This window comes from Malania oleifera, chromosome 13 (assembly GCF_029873635.1).
Source record: "Malania oleifera isolate guangnan ecotype guangnan chromosome 13, ASM2987363v1, whole genome shotgun sequence".
Classification (NCBI taxonomy): Eukaryota; Viridiplantae; Streptophyta; class Magnoliopsida; order Santalales; family Ximeniaceae; genus Malania; species Malania oleifera.
In genome coordinates this window covers 81,995,181-82,020,207 of record NC_080429.1, presented here as the reverse complement: position 1 = coordinate 82,020,207, position 25,027 = coordinate 81,995,181, and the positions used below count along the sequence as shown (strand labels likewise).

Below are 25,027 nucleotides of genomic sequence, written 5' to 3'. Positions count from 1 at the left end.
TCTACACAGGGTCAAATGATCCAAAGTCTTGAGTTATGTGGATGTGTCTGTCAATAGGACAGATTGCAGTCTGGTGCCTAAGTGAAGAGGATTTTACTGAACTCAAACAGTAATGTCAACATTCAATAGCAAGGAATTTGAATAGAAAAGGACCTCTTACAATATTGCAAACTCAAGCCACAAAGAGACTGGACTCAAATTCAACCTTGGAAGCACAATTAATCAACTTGAACAAATGAATCCTACACCACATATTCCTAAAACCCTACTCTTAAACCTAGAAATGAAATTCTTAGACCGAGAATCTGGATTTGCTGAAACTCCCTTACCTATGGTCACTTTCTTCATTTTGTATTTCTCTTTTTGCTATGTTATTCAATGCCTTCCCCATTTTATTTGTGCTGGATTACTTCCATTTTACTTTGTGCTGACCTCCACACCTCTCCCCAAACTGAACAGCTGGGTAGTTGGTTAAGGTAATATTTGGATTACCAGCAGTTTTGATCTTCAGAAGATTGCCACATGCCAATTGGCCCACCATATGTTACACATCTGTTTCCCCTTGCCAAAATTTTTCTGAGAAGTGCCTACTAATGCCCCTGCATGCAGTTGTTGCTGGGATTTGGGAGCCATTTATAGAATCTCTACTTCAATTTTCGTATTCTCTCTCTATGAAACCCCATGCCATATTCCCTTCCAATAGAGCGTACAATTCATATTGATTCTGCCCTAAGTAGATCAGAATCACCGCCTGGGAGAATTGGAAATTGCCTGAATAGTAGGGGAATCAAAATATTCACTGCCTGGTGGCAGAATTGAACTGAATTGCATAATTCATGTGATTCTGTTCTATTGCAACACATCTGGATCCAGTCAGACTTGGTTTAATACCTAAAAAAGCATTTAAGATCCTTTCTCTCTCTTTTTTTTTTTTTTGGCATGATTACCAACTATTGCCTCTCTATGTAAATCTTGTCCTCCACAAAAGGGGAAAATATTTCATCCTGTTCTTCAGCCTCCTGCTATTCTACATTTCTGTCCTACATTTCTGCACAATCACCAAGTATTGCCTCTTATGTAAATTCTGTCCTGCTTAAGGGAGGAAAATATTTAATCCAGATCGTTGGCCTTCTCAATTCTACTTTCTACTTTGCAATGAAAAATTAAAAATTAAAAATTAAAAAAAAAATCTTGAGTTTTGGAAGAAGAAAACCCAATGTATAGTGTTCTCCACTTCTTCCATTGAGAAGAACAGACAGATAACTGATCAGCTAGCTTGTGTTTACCTTCTCAAGATTTAAATGTTAGTTTTTTATTAATTGTTTTAAATATTTATTTGTCTTGTTTATGTTTTTTATTTATTCTCTTTTTAGTTGTTAGAGAAACAATGTGCATAAACTATGATTTTTTTTATTAAAGACCATTAAATTCTGTTTTATTTTTTCCTGTTAATTCCTTCCCTCAACAACACAATATTCAATTTTTCTTATCTTTTCATTCCTTTATTTTATTGTTTAGAGAAAGCATATACATATATTTTTTATTGCTAAATACATGAAAGAGTTACATCATAAACACAAAGTTCATTTTGTTTTTAAATTTTTCTTTAATCCTCTCATTATTTTTTTTTTATTTGTACCTTAGACTCTTAGAGCTTTTTGGTGTTTACTCTCTAGAATTAAACTATTAAATTTAAATTTTTTAGTATTATACATTTATATTGTATCAATGTATACTTTTATATTATATTATTCATTTATATTTTTTTCTAGATAAAAAATTTTCATAAAAGACTAAACTACAAAAGTTGGGAGATAAGGCATCCCCCACAAAACAATTAATTACAATGCTGCCCTCTAATCCAATTGACGATCAGGCTGCTATAAACCCCCAAAAAATCCAAAAGAGTGCCCAGAAACAAGGACGAAAAATAACTCTATCCAAAAGCGAAAATGGAGAAGTCTTCTAATCCTTGAAAATCCTCACATTCCACTTGAGCCATAGACTCTAGAAAATGACATACCCTGCACAATTCATAAAGCACTCCCTCTTCTACTCTTCCCAAAACCCCAAAATCTAAACATAAAAAAAAAAAAAAAATCATACACGTTTTGAGGGGCCACCCGCACCTTCACAAAACAATAAAAAAGAGCCTTCCAAAGCTTTCTCGCCACCTAGTGGTGAAGAAAAAGGTGCACATTAGCTTTTTGAATCACAAGACAGCAGACACTTATATAGGATGAAGACCTTATAAGGAGATATTATCTGTAGCAAGTTATTCATATAAATCATGTTGAAGAGCTAGAGTCCAAATGAAAGCTCAAATATTAAAGGGAACCTTTGCCTTCCAAAAAACCTTTTTTTAAAGAAAAAAGGCTAGGATTTGTAGGATTTAAAAGATGAGTAAAGACAGAGTAAGAGGAGAAATACCCCAAAGAATGCCCCATCCAAACCCGACTATCACTCCTCATTTTAAGAACAAAAGAACCCGACACACCCAACACGGATGTAAGCTCATCAACCTCTCTTTCATTAAGATTATTGAAAAGAGACCCTCTCACAAGAAAAAAGTTGAAATGGTGCATTATGAACAATAGATAATCTAAAGGTGAGGCACCAACAACTCCAATGGAACCTCTCACACCCAAATATCCACCTAAAAACAAATTCTATTACCATTACACACTTCAAAAAAATGAGTAAAAGGAAAGCACAAACAAGTGACCTAGGAAACTATAACAACAAGAACAAGCTTAAGTCACACTTAGTGGGGTCAGCTATATGAATCCTAATCCACCAGCTCACACGATCGAGGGCATTTTCTTCAACTAATTTTTAGAGTTGTTAAATCCCTCCACACTACCTCATTCCAACTTTTTTTAAGCCTACCCCTACCTCTTCTAGTACAATAACAATAACTAGTTCACTCCTCCTTATAGATGCACTACTTGACCAGTGTTTCAAAAGTTCAAACCATCTAAGTTGCCCCTCCCTTACCATTCCTCCATTTTACCCACCCTACTAGATCGTCTTCAATCTCTCCCTCCACTAGCATACTAGATACAAGATATCAAAAACTACTAGTACCTAGGGAACTATTACTAGTTATTTATAATTACCATTGTGCGTAATTAGTATCGTAATATGGTCATTGAAATGTACTTGCCATATATTATAAATAGAGGAAGAGACTCCCATTGTGATGATATCTCCGATTTCACACAATTCTTCAAAATGGTATCAAAGCATGATTTTGAGACGTAATCCCTAATCGCCACAGCCACTGTCAAAGCCGAAGCCTAAAACAATGAATCTGCTGCATGCCTACCATGATAGGAGAATTGTTAGCACCACCATAGGCCTAAAAAACAGCCAGCAGCCACCAGAAGCCACAGAAGTTGCTAGAAATTTCCTAGATGCAGTGCCAGTTTAGAAACACAAAACTCCATTAGGCTATGCAAAACCAACACCATAACCACCCACTGGCATAGCCAATAGAGATCCCATAGCCGCAGGTCCTCCCATGCACCCTCAAGTGCCAGTCAAAGGCAGGTGGGGCCAACCCCACATGCTGGCACGTGAAGATTCTTTGAGGCATGTTTCTGGCCTGAATTGCTCTGCACTGTTTGAATCCCTCTATAAACATGTTATTGAAAGTATTTGGTGATGTTTTTTGTCCAAAGATCTCACCCTTTCTAGTTGCACATGTGCAACACCCAAGGAATGATTGTTTGGTACTACTTGAAGATGTTAATGTCTGTCAAGTTCATTGGGGCATGAAATAGCGGTATGTTTTGTGATTCGTTTTATCTTGTTCATTGTGTGCTTGTAGTTTGCTCCAGTTGTCGAAGGTTGTGTGCATTGGGATGAAGTCTGCGAATCCCAAAAGCATGTTTTTCACTGCATATTTCTAATTCAATCTGTTTCAAGGTAGCATGTTGGGATGGAGTTCCAACTTCCAAAAACACGCTTCCCTCATCAGTCACTTGTTCAATTGTTGGTGAAACAACACACAATAATTGTATTGAGGAGTAGTTAAGGTTCTTACTATATTAGGGATCCAAACAAGCATCTCATCACATTGCATCTTTTGCAGAAAAAGGTAATCCTACAAGCTGCATGTCATGTGGTATCTCTACCACTAGTCCTTGGATAATCATTTCTGCCGCCACTGACCATATGACAAGTGTAACGAACTTCTATTTTATCCTCCAGTATTATAAAAATCTACCTCAAGTTACCCCTGCTAATGGGTCCACAACCATAGTCAAGGGGTTAGGAACAGTAAATTTTGTTTCCTCCATTTCTCTTTCTTCTGTTTTGTACATTCCTAAATTCCCCTTCAATCATATGTCTAAGATTACAAAGTCACTAAATTGTTCTATAACCTTCTTTCCAAGACTTGTAGACAGAAGATGATTGGCACAAGATTGAGGCTGGTGGACTTTTAACACTTTGAATCGCTCTATCCTCCTATTGCCTGCAATGCTACCACTACACACCACCCAAAATTCCTTATGGCTTTGGTCATCGTTCATTTGACAAGTCAAAACAGCTAGTTCCTAGTCCCTATCTTGAATTTTGTGCCTAATCTCAAATGTGAGTCTTGCCAATTGGGAAAGCATCATTGTGTTCCCTTTGTTTCCCGAGTCAATAAATAGGTGGTCGACCTTTTCATGTTAGTCCATTCTTATGTTTGGCGTCCTAATTGTGTCTCGTAAAAGTTGGGGTTCCAATACTTCGATATTTTTAGATTACCACTTTCTACACCTAGGAGAGGTCTCGTATATAAAGATTGAGTTACAATTCTGTTCAAGGATATACAGATGCAAATTGGCCCACACCACCTTCTGACAGAAGATCTACAAGTGGATATTGAGTTTTTGTTGGTGATAACTTGGTATCCTTGAAAAGTAAGAAACTGACTTTGGTGGCCTAATCGAATGTTGAGCCAAAGTATTCGGCCATGGCCCACACTACATATAAGCTTATTTGGCTAAAGAATAGGTTAGAAGAACTTGGTTTTCCACGTTGTCAGCCTACTAAGTTGATGCGTGATAATCAAACCACTATTCATATTACCTTGAGCTTGAGGAGGAGTGTTACTATTGTATTATTGTCGTGTTCGTAAGCATGAGTCAGTCGTGAATTAGTAAGGGTAACATGGTTATTGTTATGTATTGGACATATATTATATATAAAAGGAGAGACCTATCACTATGATGATCTCTTTCATTTTACCCAATTCTTCAACAAAAACAAACTTCATTTTTTTCCCTAGGAAACAATGCCCCATCCTTTAAAATCCCGCCTATTCCAATGAATTCCACAATTTCTTCTAATAATGTGGGCGCACAAGGAATTAATCTCTAAAGGAAGCCTCCATAACCATTTTCCAATTAAATAAATGCTTTTAGATACCACGTTACCAAAGCCAAATCTCCCACCCCCCCCCCCCCTCCCCTTCCCCCAAAAAAAAGAGAGAAAAAAATTTTATTTGGCCTACCACATCCCAGCTAAGAAGGTGATCCATCCTATTCTCCCTCGAAACAAGACCAAAGAGATCTCTCATAATTTGCTTCAAAGTCCTAACCACACTTACAAGGATCCCAAAAAGGTAGTAAAAAAATAATAAATGGGAATGTTCAAAAGGGAAACACAAAAGATACAATAAATAAGCCCTCTTCCAAACTTCTAGCCTCCTCCCCATTTTCTCAACCATTAAGTCCGAAAAAGCTACAAACAAAGGATTACCCTCTAAAGAGCTAGATATGATAAAGGCCAAGTTGTAGAATTTCAACTGGCAAGAGTCCTAAAGCCCTCTTAAGTCACTAATAACCATATTAATGCCATTCACCCCAGTATTGGACAAATTTACTTTTAACCCCAAAATCTTCTCAAAATTCTTAACAAAATAAGAACACTGTCAAATTTCCCAACATTATTCTCCAAGAAGAAAATAATATTATCTGCAAACTAAAGATGAGACATCTCCAACTCCTCCCTACCAATCAATAAAGCCATAACCACCCTAAGACCCTAAGCATGTGAAATCAAACTATTCGATCCATCAACCACTAAAGTAAACAAAAGTAAAGACAAAGGACCCATGTACCTTAACCCCTCAGAATCTCTAAACCAATCCATAGGATAACCATTAACAATCACTAATATATGATACAACTAAGGCGCCCTCTCATCCAACTCCTCCACACTACACCAAAACCCTTCTTATGCTCTAGAAAGCCCCAATTAACCAGTCATAGCCCTTTCCAGAGTGTAGTTTAAAAACCACACCCTTCTTATCCAACCTTCTCACATCCCCAACCATCTCATTTACCACCATAATTGCATCTAATATTTGCAACATGGTGACAAATGTTGAGTTGTCTACAAAAGTAGAACTGTTGTTTGATAGTGTACAAAACATGGAGAATAACTTGGAGACTAGAACTAATGCTTTAGATAGGCTAACAACTAGAGTTGCAGCCTTAAGTAAGAGGCTCATGGATTTTCCTACCAAACATGAATGTGGTATAGCTACTATCTCTCATACCCTTGAGTTGCATGAAGGCCAAAATGATCATTTGTGGAAGGGAATTAAACTAGAAGTCTCAGATTTTAATGGTGATGGTTCTACCAATGAATTTGATGATTGGGTGTATTCTTTGGAGTGCTATTTCTGATGATATGACATGAATGAAACTAAAAAATTGTATTTGGCTGAATCAAAATTGAAGGAACTGCTTGAATGTCCTAGATTAAACAACAAGAGATCTTTAGATGTGGGATTAGACGAAGTAAGTCATGCAGGAGCAATTTGTACATCTCAATTACCAACACTGTGTTCATCTGCAACACTTTGATTTGAAGCAAGAAGAGAAGACAATGATAGAGAAAACTAGTAGGTTCTGTCATTTGGCTTTTCGTGCCAACATAGAATGGGAAGAGGATGTGATGATAGCTTTGTACAAGAAAGTGTAGAAGCCAGTTATTGCCTCCAAGCTTGCTGCATGTCATCTCATTTACATTAGGGGATGCAGACATGCCACTTACTCAAATCAAGGAGGATATGCAGCATAATCCTCCTAGAGCTACATCAACACTTCTATTAGAGAAGAGCACCACTAGAGTTGTACAAGAGAATACAATTGAGCAATTGGGTAAAGGAATTCAGACTAATACCCCTTGGAAGATTCCTAAGGAATTCCAGAACAACTTCTAAGGTCCAACCATTAATCATGTGCTTCAAATGTCACATTTTTGGTCATCGAGCTGCACAATGTCTTCACCAAGTCATGGCTGTTGCAAAAAAATTTAAAAAAAAAAAAAATGAAGAAGAAGAAGAAGAAGAAGAAAGGAGGACAATTATGATGATAATTGCATTTATGTAGTTGAAGCTAAAACAGAAAGCTCAAATGATAGATGGTGATGGCAATGTGAAAATCTGTTTAGTTGTTTAACTTATGCTCTCTTTCCTAAGATTTGTCATATCCTTTTGGGTCGTCCTTGGTTATTTTATAGGAGGCTTAAGCATGATGGATATGGAAATTCTTATTCCCTCTCCATCGTCAAGAAGCATAAGTTGATGCTATCTCAAGCTCTTTCACCCACCAAATTAAAGCACACCACTAGTTCCTTTCTTATGAAGCAAGACGATTCTATTCATGGCGATGGACTCCCTTGTACTTTCCCAACTCAATGGAGTTGAGTTCTTTTTGGAAGGAGGGAATTGATGTAGGGTGAGAAACAAATCTTTGGACGGATCATTTTGACCCAATTTGGAGGCCTACATCAAAGAAAAGGGTGAATGGATTATTGGATCCTAAATCCAAACGTTCTTAGTTAATTTTAGTTGTTTATTATGTTTGTTTAGTTTTCTAATAGTAGGATTATGCATTTTGGCAGGCTTGTTTGTAATATTTGTTTATTTTAGAGGTGTGTTTATAGTTTCATGTAATTTAGAGGTATATGTGTAATTTCATGTGGTATTGGCTTCCTCGTAACTATTGTGTGAAACCAACAATATAGACTTGGTTATTGATGATTTTGAAATGAGATGTAAACGAGATTTTTCCCCCAAGTTTATCTCCTCCTCCTCTTCCGTTTTCCTTCTCTCTTCAATTTCTTCTAATTTCTTCCTTGTCAACAGATCTTTCCTACACCACACCCGTCCCCACCCCCCCACGTCACAACAAAAAAAATAAAAGAAAAAGAAAAACTAACATACATTAACTTGAATGTTTTTCTACCCTGTGACTTTGCTAACCTGGAAAGGCCCTTTCCAATAATCCAACTTGGGCACTACTTTCCAAGGATCAACTCATGTAAAAAGGGAAGCGGATGGATCATTTTGACCCAATTTGGAAGTTAGTTTTAAAGTATAGATTAAGGGATTATTGAATTAAAAGGGTAATATGAAATGAAGGAAGTAGTGGAACGTGTGGTTGAATGGAACCTGCTCTGATACCAAATGATGCAGGACAGCATCATGGAATTGCAACAAAGATAGAATGTGGAAGAGAGAGAGAGAGAGAGAGAGAGAAGGGATACAATTGGGAATAAGATAACAAGTTCAATTCAAATTCAACAAAAAAAAAACTAACTTTAACATGGCTTTCACACCCTATTTATAAGAAAGCTTAAAATACAAGAAATTACACATATATCCCTAAAGATACATGAAATTACAAAAAGCACCTAAAATACACATATATTACAAACAAATCCCCCAAAACACATAATCATGTCATAAGCAAAGTAAAACACATATAATAAAGCACTAATTAGTAAGCACACGGGTTTCAGATCCAACAATCCCTTGACCCTATTCTTTAAAATTGACCTCCGAATTGGACCAAAATGATCCATCCACTTTCCATCCTACATCACATATCCTTTAGGCCCACAAAATGATTTTCCGCACCTAGACTTCGAGCTTAAATCCTTCAGGTTTAACTCTCTTGTTATGGAACCTTTCAGCACTGCTCTTCAGAATTAACCATACAGTCCATATGGTTCAATGCCTCAATTTGACTTTCCTTAAATCCAACTCTGTTAACATGGTAGCCTCATAATCTGCATGGCTCAACTCCTACATTCTAGCCACTCACAAGGTCATTACAGTAATTTCTAAGGGTGCCATTGCATCATGCCTGTACACTAGGGCGTAAGAAATTGATTTTGCAAGTTTTAAGTCATCAAAGATGTTTTGAAGCCCACAGTATATCTAATAGTAAGTTGTCCCATGTTGATAGGTTGCTATCGATTACCTTCCGTAAGTTCTTGATCAGAATTTTGTTCATGGCCTCTGCCTGCATGTTGGGTTGTGTGTAATAAGGCGCTAAATTAAGGATTTTTATCTCAAACTCTTGTGTAAATGCCTGCATTTTGCTTCCATTGAATACCAAATCTTAAATCTTAGCCTAAAATTATATGTTCAGGAAACTTGGAGACAGTGTCTTCCATGATAAACTTTATAACCTCTAGTTCACCAATATCATTATAGCTCTTATTCTCCACTCATTTGGTAAATAATCAGTTGTTACCAATATAAAGTGTTCCTCATCTCGGAAGAGGAATAACCTTTACCAATAAAGGGCCAAGGTTTGACAATGGAGTGGAGCTTATACAAGATGTACCATGCTTCTTGCAGACTTGACAGTCCCTAGAACACTCCAAGCAATCCTTTGGAATGATAAGTCAATAACAGCCATGCCTTCCTAGCAACCATTGCATCTTCAGTCCTAATTAGTGTGCCCACAAATCCCTTTATGCGTCTCAATCGCAGCAATTTTTTGCTTCTTCAGACCCTAAGCAACTCATTAGCCATAGCCATCAACCCCTCCTTTATAGGGTTTATTGAACATAGTGTATAGTTTTTTAGTCCCACATCGAAATGTTAGGATAACCTCACTCTCTTGTATAGCTATATATACATCTCAAAGTTGTAAGCTAAGTACACCAAGTGATATTCACTTCATCTTGTATAGTTCTCTCTTTAACTTTTTTCTTGGTATCAGAGCAAGGTTGGGTTCCTTGTTTAAGGTTCAGGTTCTCAATTAAGCTGTATGCTTTGCACACGCCACGTACGTGGAGCTTGTGCATCAGAAAGCTTCATTGGTAGTAGGTTGAGTCTTATGCTCTATACTTGTGACTTTTAGTGGATCTTGTACATCAGAAAACTCAATCTACTATTTTCCCAATACCTTCCGACGGCTTTTCCAGTGACCTTGTCAACTTTTCCGACGACTTTCCCGGCGACTCTGGTGGCTTTTCGATGACTCTGGAAACTTTTGCGATGCCTTTTGACAACTTTCCGACGAATTCATCGACTTTCTCGGCAACTTTTTCGACGCCTTTTCCAGACACTCCAACGACTTCCATCGTCCTTTTTCGACAACTTCTAGTGGCTTTTCTGGCTACTCCTGCGTGTTCCGGCATTCTTTTCCTAGTGGCTTTTCCAGCGACTTGCTTTGCTACGTTGATACTTTTGCAGCCTATTCCTCTTCTTTACAATGACTACCAAGAACAATGATATGCCTACCAAGGACAGTACATCCACCTCTTCTTCTCTGAACCTTCCATGCCCTAACTTATCTTTAGCTCAGACTACTCCTGTTCAAAAGGTCACTAGCATTCTTCTGAATGGCGGCAACTTTCATGCGTGGTCACAGTCTCTTCACTTATATCTTGAGGGTCGTGGCAAGGCTGAGTGGTTGTTAGGATTGGAGTTTCGCCCTGCTAATACTAATCCAGCTCACCGACAATGGTCCATTGACAACTATGTCATCCTGTGTTGGATATTTGCTTCTATGGAAGACCGCCTCTACGGGATGTTCATGTTTCATGATGTTGTTCATAGCCTTTGGTCTGCCTTGACCAAAATGTTCACCCACACAAGGTGTGAGGCTCAAATTTTTTAGCTTTACCAAGAGCTCCACCAAGCAACCCAGGCTTCTTTGGCTATCTCTAGTCTCGGTGAGAAGAGCTCGCCCAGTATCAATCTCTTTCTAAGTTTCCTACTAAGGCAGCAGCTATTGAGGCAAAGCTCCATGATCGTCGGCATACCTATCAGTTCTTGATGGGTTCAAAACCTAAGTTCGAATCACTTCAAACTCAGATTTTGAACACATACCCGGTGCCCTCTTTGTATGAGTCATTTGCAATGATTTGATGGTGATGATCGGCGATGACGTTTTCTCCTTGGATTTTCTTCTTCTAGTGTGCCTGAGCAAGTTGCCCTTGCAGCCCCTATTGGTGCTAGGTCTGTTGACTGCAAGACTTGATTCTGCCAGCACTGCTAACGGAATAATCACACCATTGAGCGCTGCTTCATTCTCCAAATTGCACTGTTGGAGCGTACTCCAAACAGGCCTCTCATGGTCATGGCCATGGCAAAGGTTGGGGACCTTCTAACATTGGAGTTGTTGCAGAATCTCTTCCTGCATCTCCGGCTTCTCTTACTCCTGCATCTGCTACTGCTCCAGATTTCTCTCTACACCGATTGCATCCTCCTCTACAGCCACCTTTGCTATAGGCAACCCTACTGCCCTTTTCAATAAGTCTGGCACGCCCGGTGGCACACCCGTTTGGATATAGGACTCGGGGGCGAACAACTATTTGACTGGTGAGGCATCTCTCATTACCCAACTCTTGTTACTTACAGGACCTGAGTTCGAGGAAGATTTTTGGCAGGGGCTTTGAAAGGGATAGGCTCTACTACTTTGGCGATCCTGAAGGTACCTGTGTGATCCTGTGGCTACACTCTCTCCTATTTGAGATTGGCTTTCCTGTGACAAACTATTCTTTGTTGTTTTGTGACAACAATTCTGCTATATCTCTCTCTTCTGATTCAGTTCTGCATGAGAGGACCAAGCATATTGAGGTGGATATTCACTTCATCAAGGAACAAGTTGGTTTTGGGATTATCTCTCCCCACTTTATCTCCTACAAATGCCAGGTTGCCGATGTCTTCACCAAGTATGTTGGCTCAGGTTTATTACAAACTGCTATCTCCAAGCTTCAACTCTCTTGAACATAGTGTATAGTTTTTTAGTCCCACATCGGAATATTAGGATAACCTCACTCTCTTGTATAGCTATATATAAATCTCAAAGTTGTAAGCTAAGCACACCAAGTGATATTCACTTCATCTTGTATATTTCCCTCTCTTTTACTTTCTTCTGGGTTTTCTTGCTCATCCCCAAAACATAATCTGTAAATTTAAGCTTCAAAGAATCAAGATGATTGAGGAAGTTTAAAATGGGTAGTCATCAATCATTCTCCCTCTACCTGATGTCTACATTGACAGCCTCTGGCCCTATGTCTCTTAATTTCCTTTTTCAGAGGGTACTTCCCTTTTCTGATAAGGTTACCATGTTGTTGAGAGAATTATTGGGTACTCCAAACCCTATGGCTGCCTGAGCTAATTGATTGGCTCTTACATTATTCTATATTGCAATGTTACCCCCGCTTCATTAATATTTCCATTCAGTGCTCTATATTCTACTGCATTATTAGAAAGATTGCCTAAAAGGGAAATTGGCTAACCCCTTCTGTAATTTGATGCTTACTCCAGCATATTCTTAATGCAATGCAAGAAGCATCAAATGTTAGCTTCCACATACCTAAATTATTATAACTCAATGATGATGTTAGTTACTCTGAGGGATAGGTGATTGCTAGGAAACCAGACGGGTTTGGCCCTTCACTGTTTCTTGTAACACATATACCAAATTAAAACCCACTAGGGCCAGATTTGATTTCCATCCTTCCTCTTAAAATTGGTTGTGACAACATGTATTTAATAGATTATCCTAGGGAACCATGGACACAGCAAGGAAAACCATGCATGAGTTTTTTAACCACTATAAAACATGGGTAAACCTATTTCCACCGTTGAATATCTACTACTTTCAGTATCATTCATATTTTTACACATATAGAACTACTTCCACACGTCCTTTGCTGTTGTCTTGTGCCAATAAATATCCAAACTAAATCCCCATGATGGAAGTTGACAACTGACGGTACCAGTATGGACAGTCATGCGAGATATTTCATTATCTTCTCCAACACCTCCTGATGCCCCTGCCTCCACTCAAGCTCCTGATTGCTTTTTAGTCTCAACAAAGGTGTGAAGGCCTTGACTTTCCCACCATACTTGAAGTAAAGCAAAGTACGAAATTGACTTGCCAAAGAAATTTTTGGAATTATTTCATTGGAGGTTTTGCCTTTATAATTGCTCTGGCTTTATTTTTATCCACCTTTATTCCCCTATTGTGGATTAGGAAGCCAGTAAGTCGATCCTTAAAGGACCTTTGAAGGGGTTCATCTTTAAGTTATGTTGCTTTTTGAAGTCGATTTTGGGTTCATAATGAAGCTTTCAAATGTATGGGACTTCACTACTATGTCATCTAGGTACATTTCCATAAATTTCCTTAGGATATATCAAAAAACTCATCACCTTGTGTTACATAGCCATGCCATTTTTCAATCTAAAAGGCCTCACTGCTTGAAAATCCCAATCGAACCCAAGTGTTGAAAGGCTGTTTTCTAGATATCTTCCTTCACTACAAAGATCTTATCATAGCCACAATATCCATTTATAAAGAAAAACATTTCATGCATTGAAGATCCATATAAATGCAAATGAACAATGGGCATTGAATATTCATCCTCCACTGTAGTTATATTCAAATGTCTAAAATCAATACACCTCCTCAGTTTCGCATTTTTTTTGACACATGAACCATGTTTAATAGACACTCCAGATAGCAGACTAAATGAATGAATCCAGACTTCAGGAGAAAATATATTTTTTCACTATATTGTTGACCTACACAAACATCATCCAACCAGATTGATGATGTGGCCCCATCCCCTTCTTGATAGATAGCCTATGCTCGACCGGTCACCCATCCAATCACAGCATCTCATCATATAACTAGGCAGGGCAATCTATGAATATTCTCAAGACATCTGTCACCTTATCTTCTTGTTCAAAATTAATTTCCTGGCTTATATAGGTGATTTTGGGATCATCTTCAGTTCCTAGATTTACTTCTATTGGTGAGTCTAAGATTTCCGCCCTCAAATTATCTAGCTTTGCTGGGTAAGCCTTTAAGTCTTTGAGGTCCAATTGGGCTGGTCTCAAACCATGGTCACCCTCCATTACACATTCCGATGACTCAATAGCCTAAACAGTTACTTCATTAAATATTCAATAGCCATTGCTTGTAGCTCCTCCTCTTTCTAGGCATTTCCTACTGGCCTCAAACCCATTCACTAGTTCATGGCTTTCTACATCTACATTACAGGCCCTCCAACAACCGGGGCCTAGACAATTCTTCACATTTAGACTCTTCTTCGGATGTAGGTTCTTTCATCAATGTGACCCTAGTGGGTCTTCTACATTTAGACTCTACTCATTCCTACAATGCCCATTCTCGTAGTATACTCGTTAGCATCTATAGCATTTGAGCGGTTAATCCTTGCATACCCAATCATTTCCTAATGAAATTTCCATATTTAGGCTCTGCTCTTGTCAGTCTGATAGAACCCACTTTTGTATCATATAGTATAGCTTTTGTAGCATTTGGTGTTATTATAAACAATTTATCATCCACAACAATAGTTTTACTTTCATTGTCATCATTCTAAAATATTAATGATTGATAATATAAGAGAAAATTTAGGTTCAAGTGGATCTAGTCTAACTAACAATGCATTCTGTGGATCCACTGTAAAGAAGAAGCATATGGAGGTTTTCTTGCCTACTTTTAAATCAATCAAAGATTAAACCCATGGTTTTGGAAGACCTAGAAACAGCACACTCATACATTTGAAGGGAATAAAACCAATTGTGGTGAATAGATTAATCACCGAGGGCAAATTATTAATTGCAGTCCTATCATCAACTAATACCCTATTAATAGGCTACTGGAGTTTTTACTACTTTGAGTCCCTCTCTCCTTCTATTTCCTTCACTGCTGTTGCTACACCACTTCATACCCACCATTGCATTGTCATTCTTACAAGACAAGTAAAAACAACTAATTCCTACTTTGAGTTCTATGTCTAATCTTGAGTGTGTTTTGTGGGGAAAGGCACCATTGTGTTCACTTTGCTTCCCATATATTTGGCTATGTCATTTGTCAATAATTAGGTCTAGGTGTGGATCCTCGTGCTATCAGATTAATTTTTGTGGTTTACCTTTGTACTCAAAAGGAATATCAATGTTATATCCCTACTTTACATGGGTTTTTCATCTCTAATGTTATCTTCTTTGAAACTACACCGTACTGTTTTGATTCCTCGAGTCTTCCTAAACTTGATGGGTAGACTTCTAGAACCTAACCTACCATCTCTACCCAATCCTCTTCAATCTTCATCCAAATTGAGTCCTTCTTGTCACTTGGATCATCCTAATTTGCAGTTGTGTAGGCAACAGTGACACAAGGGAGGAGAGCCACCTCCAACTTCTACTTCTACGCTTCTATTTCCTCACTGATCATATTCCTAAAGATGTTGGTCTTCCTATTGATGTGCAAAAAGGTAAATACACCTATACCCAGCATCCAATCTCTATTTCCTATGATTTCTTGTCACCCTCATATTATTTTTTTCTGAGTACATTTTCCTTTGTTACTCATTCTTAATTTTTTTCTCAACCTTACACCATCAAGCTAGAGGATTGCAATAGTCAAAGAGAAGCATGCATTATAGAATAATGACACTCAGGTAATGGTAACTCTTATCCTGCCAAGTCCATTGTCGATTACTAGGTGCATACTGTGAAAGTCAATCCTGATTGTTCTATGGAGCATTTAAAGGCTTCTTGGTTGCTAAAGGATATACTCAAGCGCATAGTTTAGATTATTCTAACACATACTCCTCGATTGCCAAACTTACCTTAGCCTGTTTGTTCATCTCTTTAGCCACCACCTATCACCAACCTTTGTGCCAGTTAAATGTGAAGAATGCCTCACCTTGAAGAGGAGGTTGATATGGATTGCCCAAGGGGAGTCAAAATTGGTGTGGCAGATCAAGAAATCCTTGTATGGCCTAAACCTGTCTCCCAATGGTTTCATCAATTTAGTGCCATAGTACTTGAGTCGATCTTTAGTGGTGTGATGTATATCTTAGTAGTCTATCGCCATATAGCTTCACATAAGATTGTACTTGCTATTATGGATGATATTGTGACTGCCAGTGATGATGATCAAGATATCTGTCAACACGTTCCAAAGGCTCACCTCCACTAGGGTGTATCTCCGAACCATCTCAACATGGATGGCAAACTCAAAATGAGAAATTTTGAATGAGGTTGAGATATAGGTAAAACATTATACGAATGAAGTCACTACTAACCTACTTTATCTTAGGTAAGGTGACAATACCTAATTAGTTACTATCAATAGATTAGTCAACCAGCTAACCTAAGGTCTAAGGAACCAATAGTCAAAGGTCTGCGCACCAAGTCAAGTTCAGGAGTGCATTTACATGAAGGTAAGGTGCTAGCACCCCTACATACCTATTCTACAAACGATACCTAATTAACCTATGAATCTATGATTACCTTCGAGTTCAACCCATCAAGACTTTAATCCTCCCATTTTTGAATTCACTAGCCTTTAAGATATCGGATAGCCCCACATAAGACGACAATTATCCTCATGTAAAGATCCTCAAAGGTATGCACAAGGCACCACCTTGAGGTCCATCTCCAGATAGATTTTTTCACATAAAGGTGCTTTAGTGTAAGTTTATCCTATGTTAAATTTAGGGTCAACCCTACACAAGATGGCGATTACCCTCACCTAGAAATCCTCAAAGTATGCAAAAGACACCACCTTGAGATCCCTCGTCAGATTTTGTTAAGATGTTTTAATGTTCAACAAGACACGATGTAGATAAATAAAATGCAATGAAGATACATCTTGCTCAATTATACAAAAGTGCAACATTCTAAATCAAACAACCAATACTTGAAACATCATTTCAAAATTACCAAAATAAAAGACATCAAAAAGAAAATCTAGTGAATTTAAAGAAAGAAAATCACATGCAATATGTGCATGGCCTATAGAAGGTAACCACATTCTAATCAAATCTACTTTCCTTTTTTTGAAAATGCAATTCTCTAAGTTAAGAAAAATTATTTCATGTACAATTTTTTTCCCTTTTGAAATATCCACTTACTAAATTGAGAAACAAAGTTAACATCCACTGTACAAAGGGGAAAAGCCAAAATTAGATTTTTGAGCTCTTCCTTATTTTCTTTGGCCTTTGAGCATATATATATATAAATTCAAATCCAAGGAAAAACAACCCTACAAATAATGCAAAGAGCTGGAAAACAACCAAAAAAATTTCATGAAATTTTATTCCTTCTTTTTGCAATTTTTTGGATTTTTTACTACAAAATAAAAAATAAAAATAAAAAAAACAACCCTGTAAATAAATCAAACTATAGAAAAAAAAAATCCTAAAATTAATACTGATGCTTAAACTAAGCAAAATAAATACAGAAGCCCTTTTTTTATTCAAAAGAAAACAAATTTATTTTAAAAAATGCATTTTTTTTGTTAAAAAACATCAAATAAAGAAGAAAATTTTAAAAATTGAAAACAAAGAAGAAAACTCATTGAAAAATATTTTAAAACAAAAAAAATATTTATCTAATTTTCCTCTACTTCTTGGAATTTTTTTGCATAAAAAATCAATTTTAAATGAATTTTTGAAGTTAAAGACAGAATTAAATAAATAAATAAATAAATGAGCAGACTGGTCGACCGGTTTAAGTGGACCAGTCCATGATTTCTTCAAAATGCACATGAGGGCACTTCTCCGGCCACCTTCTCCGGCGGCTGGTCAGGGTTCTGGCAGTGGCCTAACAGTTTGAAACAAGCTGCCCTGCCTATTTTGATGCTAGAACCACACAAAAATGCCACCGTTCACTGTCTAGGACTCCCACAACCTCAATGCAAGAAATAACTAGCCAGTAAACAAGTCAAAACACCCCATTTTACGGTGAGCTACTTTTTGCCAGCAATAATGGCTATTCTCTAATGACTTCGCACACGAGCACTTTTCCGCCTGTTTTGGACCGAGCTTTCAACCTCCCAACACTAGTTTTCTTCTCCAAGACCTACACACACAGTTAAACACAAGCAAAACACATCAAAACCTCTTTTTTCTCCCTATTTTCCTTTACAACTAGATACAACTTTCAGCATCGCATCAAACCCTAATATCATGTATATAATCCATACTTTAACCATGGATACACTACTAGATTTAAGAGAAGCTTGTTGTTATCCAAGAATACAACTTTAACATGCATAAAATACAAATTAATGATTTTTCACTTGAACATGGAATAACTCTAGGATTTTAATGCAAACACAAAAGATGGATTCAACTTAGCACATACTTGAAAGGATTAGGAATAGCACACCTAGGGGTGTAATCGGTTTATTACGGTTCAGTTTTGGGCAAAATCGAAAACCAAACCGAACATTGCGGTTTTTAGTCTTCCCAAACCGAAACCCAAACTGAACCAAATTTATTATCCCCTGGAGAACCGAACATTCGGCAGTTCGGATGCGATTTTTTGGTTTTTAACCGATTTTCTAAATATTCAACAATTGCTTTTCACAAGGGTTGTTGAGAATCTATTAGGCATTTTGATTTCTAAATATTAAATGGACCAATCATGTATTAAGTACATATACTAATTTATGCATATAATTTAAATTTAAATCAGTTTTTTCAGTTTTTCAGTTTTTCGGTTATATTTTGGAAACCAAAGCCGAATACTGAAAAACCAAACCACTTGTGATTTCGGTCCGGTTTTCGGTTTTTGGTAATTTTTGCACACCCCTAAGCACACCATCAACATGTCACAACACCCATGAAAAAACGACAAAAGTAACTAGGGTTAGAATAGAGTGATTGAAAAAGTACCTTATTCTTCCTCTGAAGATTTGAATACCAAGTCTTACCCAAACCTAGAGCTTCTTCCCTTGCAACTCTCTTTTTTCTCTCCCAAATTGAACATACAAACAATTGAACGTGTGTGTGGGTGTCTCAAGGGGGGGGGGGGGGGTGGTTAACTTCCTTTAATAAAGAAAAAGGAAGGTAAAAAGTAGCCCTAATGCCTAATTTACAAAAATGCCTTTAGAGACAAAGAAACCCCTTCCTTGTCCCACAAGTGTGTTCGGAAGCAAGCCCCATTCTATCCGAAAGGAAAATCCTTAATTCAATTAATAATGATTCTCTATTTGACAAAATTAAATCCATTAAACCCCCAATAAGTGAAATTGAGAGTCCCAATTTTAAGTTGCATTAGCAATGACTTGGAGAAAGGCAAGAAAACCCCAATTAATTGCTTCACGATCAATTAAACCTTTTATCTCCCATCCATTTTTACGAACAACCCTCACGCTAACATTAGCATCCCACCCAATCATTTGCAAGACAAATTTACTTTTAATCGCTTTATGCCAAAGTGAGTCCATTTTCAAAGAAAAGTCATAACCACTTATCCAAGAGCGCAATAGACACCAAGTTACCAAGGCCTAAGCCCCACTCACCTTTCAACCTCCTACCTCCCAACATGATTTCTCCCCTACCCCCCTACCCCCTGTAATGCTCTCCAATCTATCAGCCACCTTTAACAAGAATTTTAAATGAAAGGTAACAAAGTCACCTAAGTATCAACCACAATCAAGAAAAAAAAATACACGACAAACCTCGTGTCTAATGCTAGTTTGCAAGCATCTTGATGTAGGCGCAACATGAACATTCTGCAGTTACACAAATATTACAAACAACCCCCAAATACACATAATCCTAAACTAATACTAAACACATACAATAAACTACTAACTTTACCCATCAATTCCTCAACCCCACTTCTTAATTATTCTCCAACACGGATCTTCTCAAGGCCTTGCTTCTTGTCCTACATCAACTCTCCCCTAGTTAGAAAAAATTCAGCCTCAAATTTTAAAATGTTGGAGGACTAGAAGTAAGAAGCGAACTTGGACACTTCGAAAGCCAGCACTTGAATAAGGGAAGAAACCATGTTCCATTGGCAGCACCATAGACTTGACTTTAGAATTAGCAACAATGAAATCATCGGGGATGGCAAACTCTACAATAGGACTGTTTGAAAGACTTTGGATGTCTTCAAACACATTCATTGCCTTATTTGTAGTGTCTTTAAGTTGAGTAACTTTGACATGATCAATAATCTCAGATTCTTTGTCTTGGTTGGTTGGCACAGCAGGCTTCAAAATGATTTTCTTTCTATTATAATAGAAGACAAAAGTGTTCACATGTGTTAAGTCACACCCAAATTATTTATCCAAGTAGAACCAAGGAGTACATGGCCAATCTTCATAGGTATAATATCACACCAAAAATTATCAAATAGCCACCCATTTGGATAGGAACCAAACACCTCGCGCAAACATGTGTAAAAGAGTTCAACCCAAGATATCACATAAGGCTTTGGGTGAGGTTCCAGATGAAGCTGCATTTGAGTGACTCCATTAATGGAAACCACATTTGTTGTACATTTTTCATCAATGATGATTTTGCAAACCTTTTCTCCACACTTGAGAAAAGTGTTGAAAAGCTTGAAATTGTGCCAAAAGTTTGGCAAATGGCATTCCTTTTTCCTATAATTTGTCACCATGTCACTGAATTTATGCATATATATGCTGCAGCTATATATCACCAACAGCCTTAACACAATTTCCGACAAGCCTTACTCCCAATTTCTAAAACAACTATCATCAATTCACCTTTAATATTGATTGTCCTGCTGAAATGAAACTAATTACAAAGAAAACTCACAAACACAGCGATGCAAACTGATCTGTTATTGCTGGCAGTGACAACTCCAGGCTCCAAAGTGCTGATGGTACAATAATATATCAATTTCTAGAGTTTCGTGTCAAATTACCACACTTGCTTGCATTATGTTGTGTTCATGATCAAAATACCATGCTGCATATCAAAATATCGTGGAGAAAATACCAATTTCTCATTGTGAGAACCAATTTCTCACGATTCTGGCAGCAGGGTAGGAGTCCGGCAGAATCCTCACTTGCAGTCACCGGCGTGTAGGGTGCATGGGGAGCCGGAGATGGTGCTCCACTGATGATTTTCAGAGGGGGTGGTAGATTGAAGGGTGGTGAGTTGAATGCTAGTGGTGGTGTACCAAAACAACTCCAGCAAGGATGGATGTTGAAGGGGTCAGCGGCCAGAGAATTTCGGGTGACGCATGAAGCTTCACGGATATTCGGACAGTGATGAAATTTTTGGAGAGAGGGTTTCTATGGTTTCTGTTTTTGAAGGCGTGGGTAGTGTTATAGAATCTAGGGTGGAAATTAGGATTTCAAAAAAAGGGACACGACTGGAGTTTTCTGAAAAGTTCAGAACAGCAGAACTGCTTTTCGGTCTCCCTTTTCTTTAACTGAAATTTCAGAACAAGGATGATGAAATGAGAAACTAACAGAAAGGGAGATTGAATAATGGAGAGAATGGAAGATGAAAGAACTAAGAGAATTTCATAATTTCAGAATGCAGAGTGTCAGAGAAAGGAGAAGACAAGAAGAAGAAGAGGAAGAGGAAGAAGAAGAAGAAGAAGAAGAAGAAGAAGGAAAGACAGGAGGATAAAACTGCTGCAGGCAGAGCAGTGGGTTAAGGATAGAGCAGAAAAATAGAGGGAAGGGGCTGCTGGACAGCTGAGAGAATAGAGAAAGAGAAGGAATGGAGAAGGTAGAACAGACAAGAGAAGGAAAGGAGATGGCAGAACCCGAGACAAGGGAAGAAGGGAATTAGAGGGAAGAAGAAGACTGGAGGAGGAGGAAGAAGAAAAAAGAAGAAGAGTGAAGGAAGAATGGGGGATTGAAATGGAAGAATGAGATCATGGGTGAGCTCTAATACCAAATGATGCAGGTGCAACATCAAGATTCTGCAAACACGGAGAAATTAGAAGAGAAAGGAAGGGAAAGAAAGGAGGGAAGAAATACGGCGGGGAAGCTCACGTTCAATTCTAATTCAAAAAATTCATCAAAACAGCCTACAACATGGCTTTAACACACTATTTAAAGAAAGCCTCTTTATATGAAATTACATATAAACCCCAAAACTACATTACATTACAATATGCCCCCTACTTCACACAAATATTACAAACAACCCCCAAATACACATAATCCTATACTAACTAATACTAAATTCACATAATAAACTACTAACTCAATCCAACAATTCCTTAACCCTACTCTTCTTAATTATTCTCCAGCAAGGATCTTCCCAAGGTCTTGCTTCTTGTCCTACATCACATCTACAACATTAAATAAAGAAGATGGCCAATAATTCGCCATGGACCTCATGGCCATATAGGCACGGAATGCGTTACCTTGAGCGTCTGGCAACAATTTTACTAGCATCCAAGCCAGTCTGAGTTCTTCTCGAAACCTGTAATCCAGCAGCATTAGCAAGTAAAACATAAGCTGTTCACGTTGTTCTAGATAAAATAGTGTCAGAATTTGGAAAAATGCTCCCACTGTTTTCAGACATAAGGAAGGATTCCATAGAACAAAAAGCTTTGAAGCAGAAGGACTTCCATCATTCTTAATCAGCTCCAGTGTTGACAGATTTGCAAGTTCCTGAAGCAACGCAAAAATGTGTTCCTAACTGATAGATCTGATTTTGATGTCCAGTACAAAATATTTAATCAATACAAGATAAATCAGGGTTTTAAAAGGCAAAGGCATAACGTGAGTTGTTTCAACCCTAGTGAGGCATAAACCTCAGGGCAATAAAGTGTAAGCCTTTTGGGAATCTTATATTTATAACTAAATAATAAATGCATTACATATAAATTTTAAAAATAAGAAATAAAAAAATCACACGTAAAATTTGAAAATGATTTGTAAACTTCTTTTTGGTCAATATAACCATACAAACTTCAAATCATTTAAGTAAGCCATGCTAAAAGATAAACATGGCTGTAAAGTTCAAACTGTATTCATGATCCAAGATGCAACTTTCGACTGTTTGTTTACGTTCAATAGTTTTATAGATTCACTCAGATTAGAACATCCATTCCTCGGTCCTTCCCTACATGCATTTGATTAATTTTTTTAAGTTGACTTTGAAAGGATCAACTCAAAATGAGTAAGCCTCAACCCAAAAAGCAAGTGTAGGCCTTATTGGATTATGTGTTTGTTTTTGGAGAGTTTGGGTAGTTTAGACTATGCCTTGGAGCATTTTTGGCATGCATGCTTTTTACTCGAGGCAAGCCTCAATAGCACCTTTTAAAACCTTGAGATAAATCATGAAAATTCCTAACAAAGCATTACAACTCTCAACTTATTGCCATTCAGAGAATTTATGTACAAAATTCATGTCACTTGTTACCAATAAGTGTGCTGGTACTTTTTCATGCTTCCTTTAGTGTTTTAAAAATAGAAAACTGTTAACCTACTACAGTAGAGAACCAGATCTGGTAGAGAAGTGAGCCACATCACAATGAAGAAAAGTTTTAGAAAGGGAAAATAAAGCAACTCAACTGGTCCAATCATTAAGAAGTATTATATATCAAACCATAGGCAAGCTTGTTGCTGTGCTTGTGCAAGTGCAAGTGCCACCATGTTGACACGGAAAATTTCAAGGCTGTGTGGCCCACCTCTACTTTAGCTTGATGATTTGGGTCTTAACTTGATAGCTCCATCTATTGATTTGGTTAGGCTTAAGAAAAAGGACTTCATGGAGAGGAAAAAAACTAATAAATTGAGCAAGGCATTAGTTAGATTAGCTTCCTCAATAAACAATAAGAAAGTGGGTAAGCTTTTGGGGGGTTGGTAGTGGGTTACCAAATGAAACTTTTGTTTTGGAATAATAGAGGTCTAGGAGGGTTAGACAAGAGAAGGATGGTTAAGGATATGATGAATAAAATCAACCCTAATATTTTATTTCTTCAAGAGACAAAGTTAGGTAAGATTGATTCTCATGTCTTTAGAATCTTCAAAGGCTTGGGGAGGGCAATTAGTGGCATGAGATATGGGGCTAGCTATTTGCAAAGATTGTATTTCCAATTTTTTCTCCTTGTCTTTCTTACTTGAGCTTATAGGTGTCGGGGAATGGTGTTTACATCTGTTTATGGTCCTAAGGACCTCAAGAGAGAAGTTTAGGGGTTCTAGGGTGACCACTCGCATGAGACTTTTTGACTCTTTTACTAGGGATTGTGGTCTTAGGGATATTCCCCTGAATAATGGTTGTTTTACTTGGGTACCTTCTAGGGAGACAAGCCTCGACTCACATTGATAAATTTTTGTATACTAATTAGTGAGAGGATTTATTTCCGAATATAGTTCAAAAGGTTCTAGTTAGGCTCACTTTAGATCACTTTCTAATTCGTTTCGATTCTAACCCTATAGTGGGGTCCAACTCCTTTCAAATTTGAGAATATGTGGCATTTGCATCCTTTTTTTCATGATACTATAGGAGCATTGTGGAGTGAGTACCACGTTCAGGTATGGAAAAGCTTTAAGTTGATGAGAAAGATAAAATTTGTCAAAGAAAAACTGAAAGATTGGAATAAAGAACTGTTTGGGGATATTAGGGAGACGAAAAATGACATTTGGATGGAGATTAGTAGTTGGTATAGACAAGAGGAGTGTGGTTCATTAGAGGAGGAAGATAGAGTTAGAAGGGTTCAACTTAGCAATGATCTAGAGGTGTTTTCGATGAGGGAAGAGAGGAGTTGGCGTCATAATTCTAGAGTTAGTTGGGTAAAAGAGAGGATTGCAATTCTAGGTTTTTTCATAGGGTGGCTAATGGGAGGAGAAGGAAGAGTCTCATTAAGGAGCTGGAGGTAGATTCGAGGGCGGTAACGAGAGATCATAAACAAATGGGGAGGAGATCATTAATTTTTATAAAGGGTTGTATAGAGATGAGTGTAAGAATAGGTTAATGAAGGAGGAGCTAGATTGGAAAC

The 25,027-nt window shown here is 37.6% G+C and overlaps 1 protein-coding gene across 5 annotated transcripts in view; it reads right to left on the bottom strand.

Annotated features, from left to right (window-relative positions):
* The window catches only part of LOC131146670 (uncharacterized), a 51,280-nt gene that overhangs the window by 11,405 nt on the left and 14,848 nt on the right, over nt 1–25,027 (bottom strand). For all 5 annotated transcript variants that reach the window (XR_009134427.1, XR_009134428.1, XM_058096407.1 and 2 more), the window contains exons 13-14: nt 22,593–22,694; nt 22,445–22,503 (exon numbers count right to left, since the gene is read on the bottom strand). Coding sequence is in view for 3 of the 5 variants with exons in the window: in XM_058096407.1 (XP_057952390.1) it covers nt 22,445–22,503; nt 22,593–22,694 (161 nt within the window). In the remaining 2 variants the exon portion in view is untranslated. The remainder of the gene's footprint in view (nt 1–22,444; nt 22,504–22,592; nt 22,695–25,027) is intronic.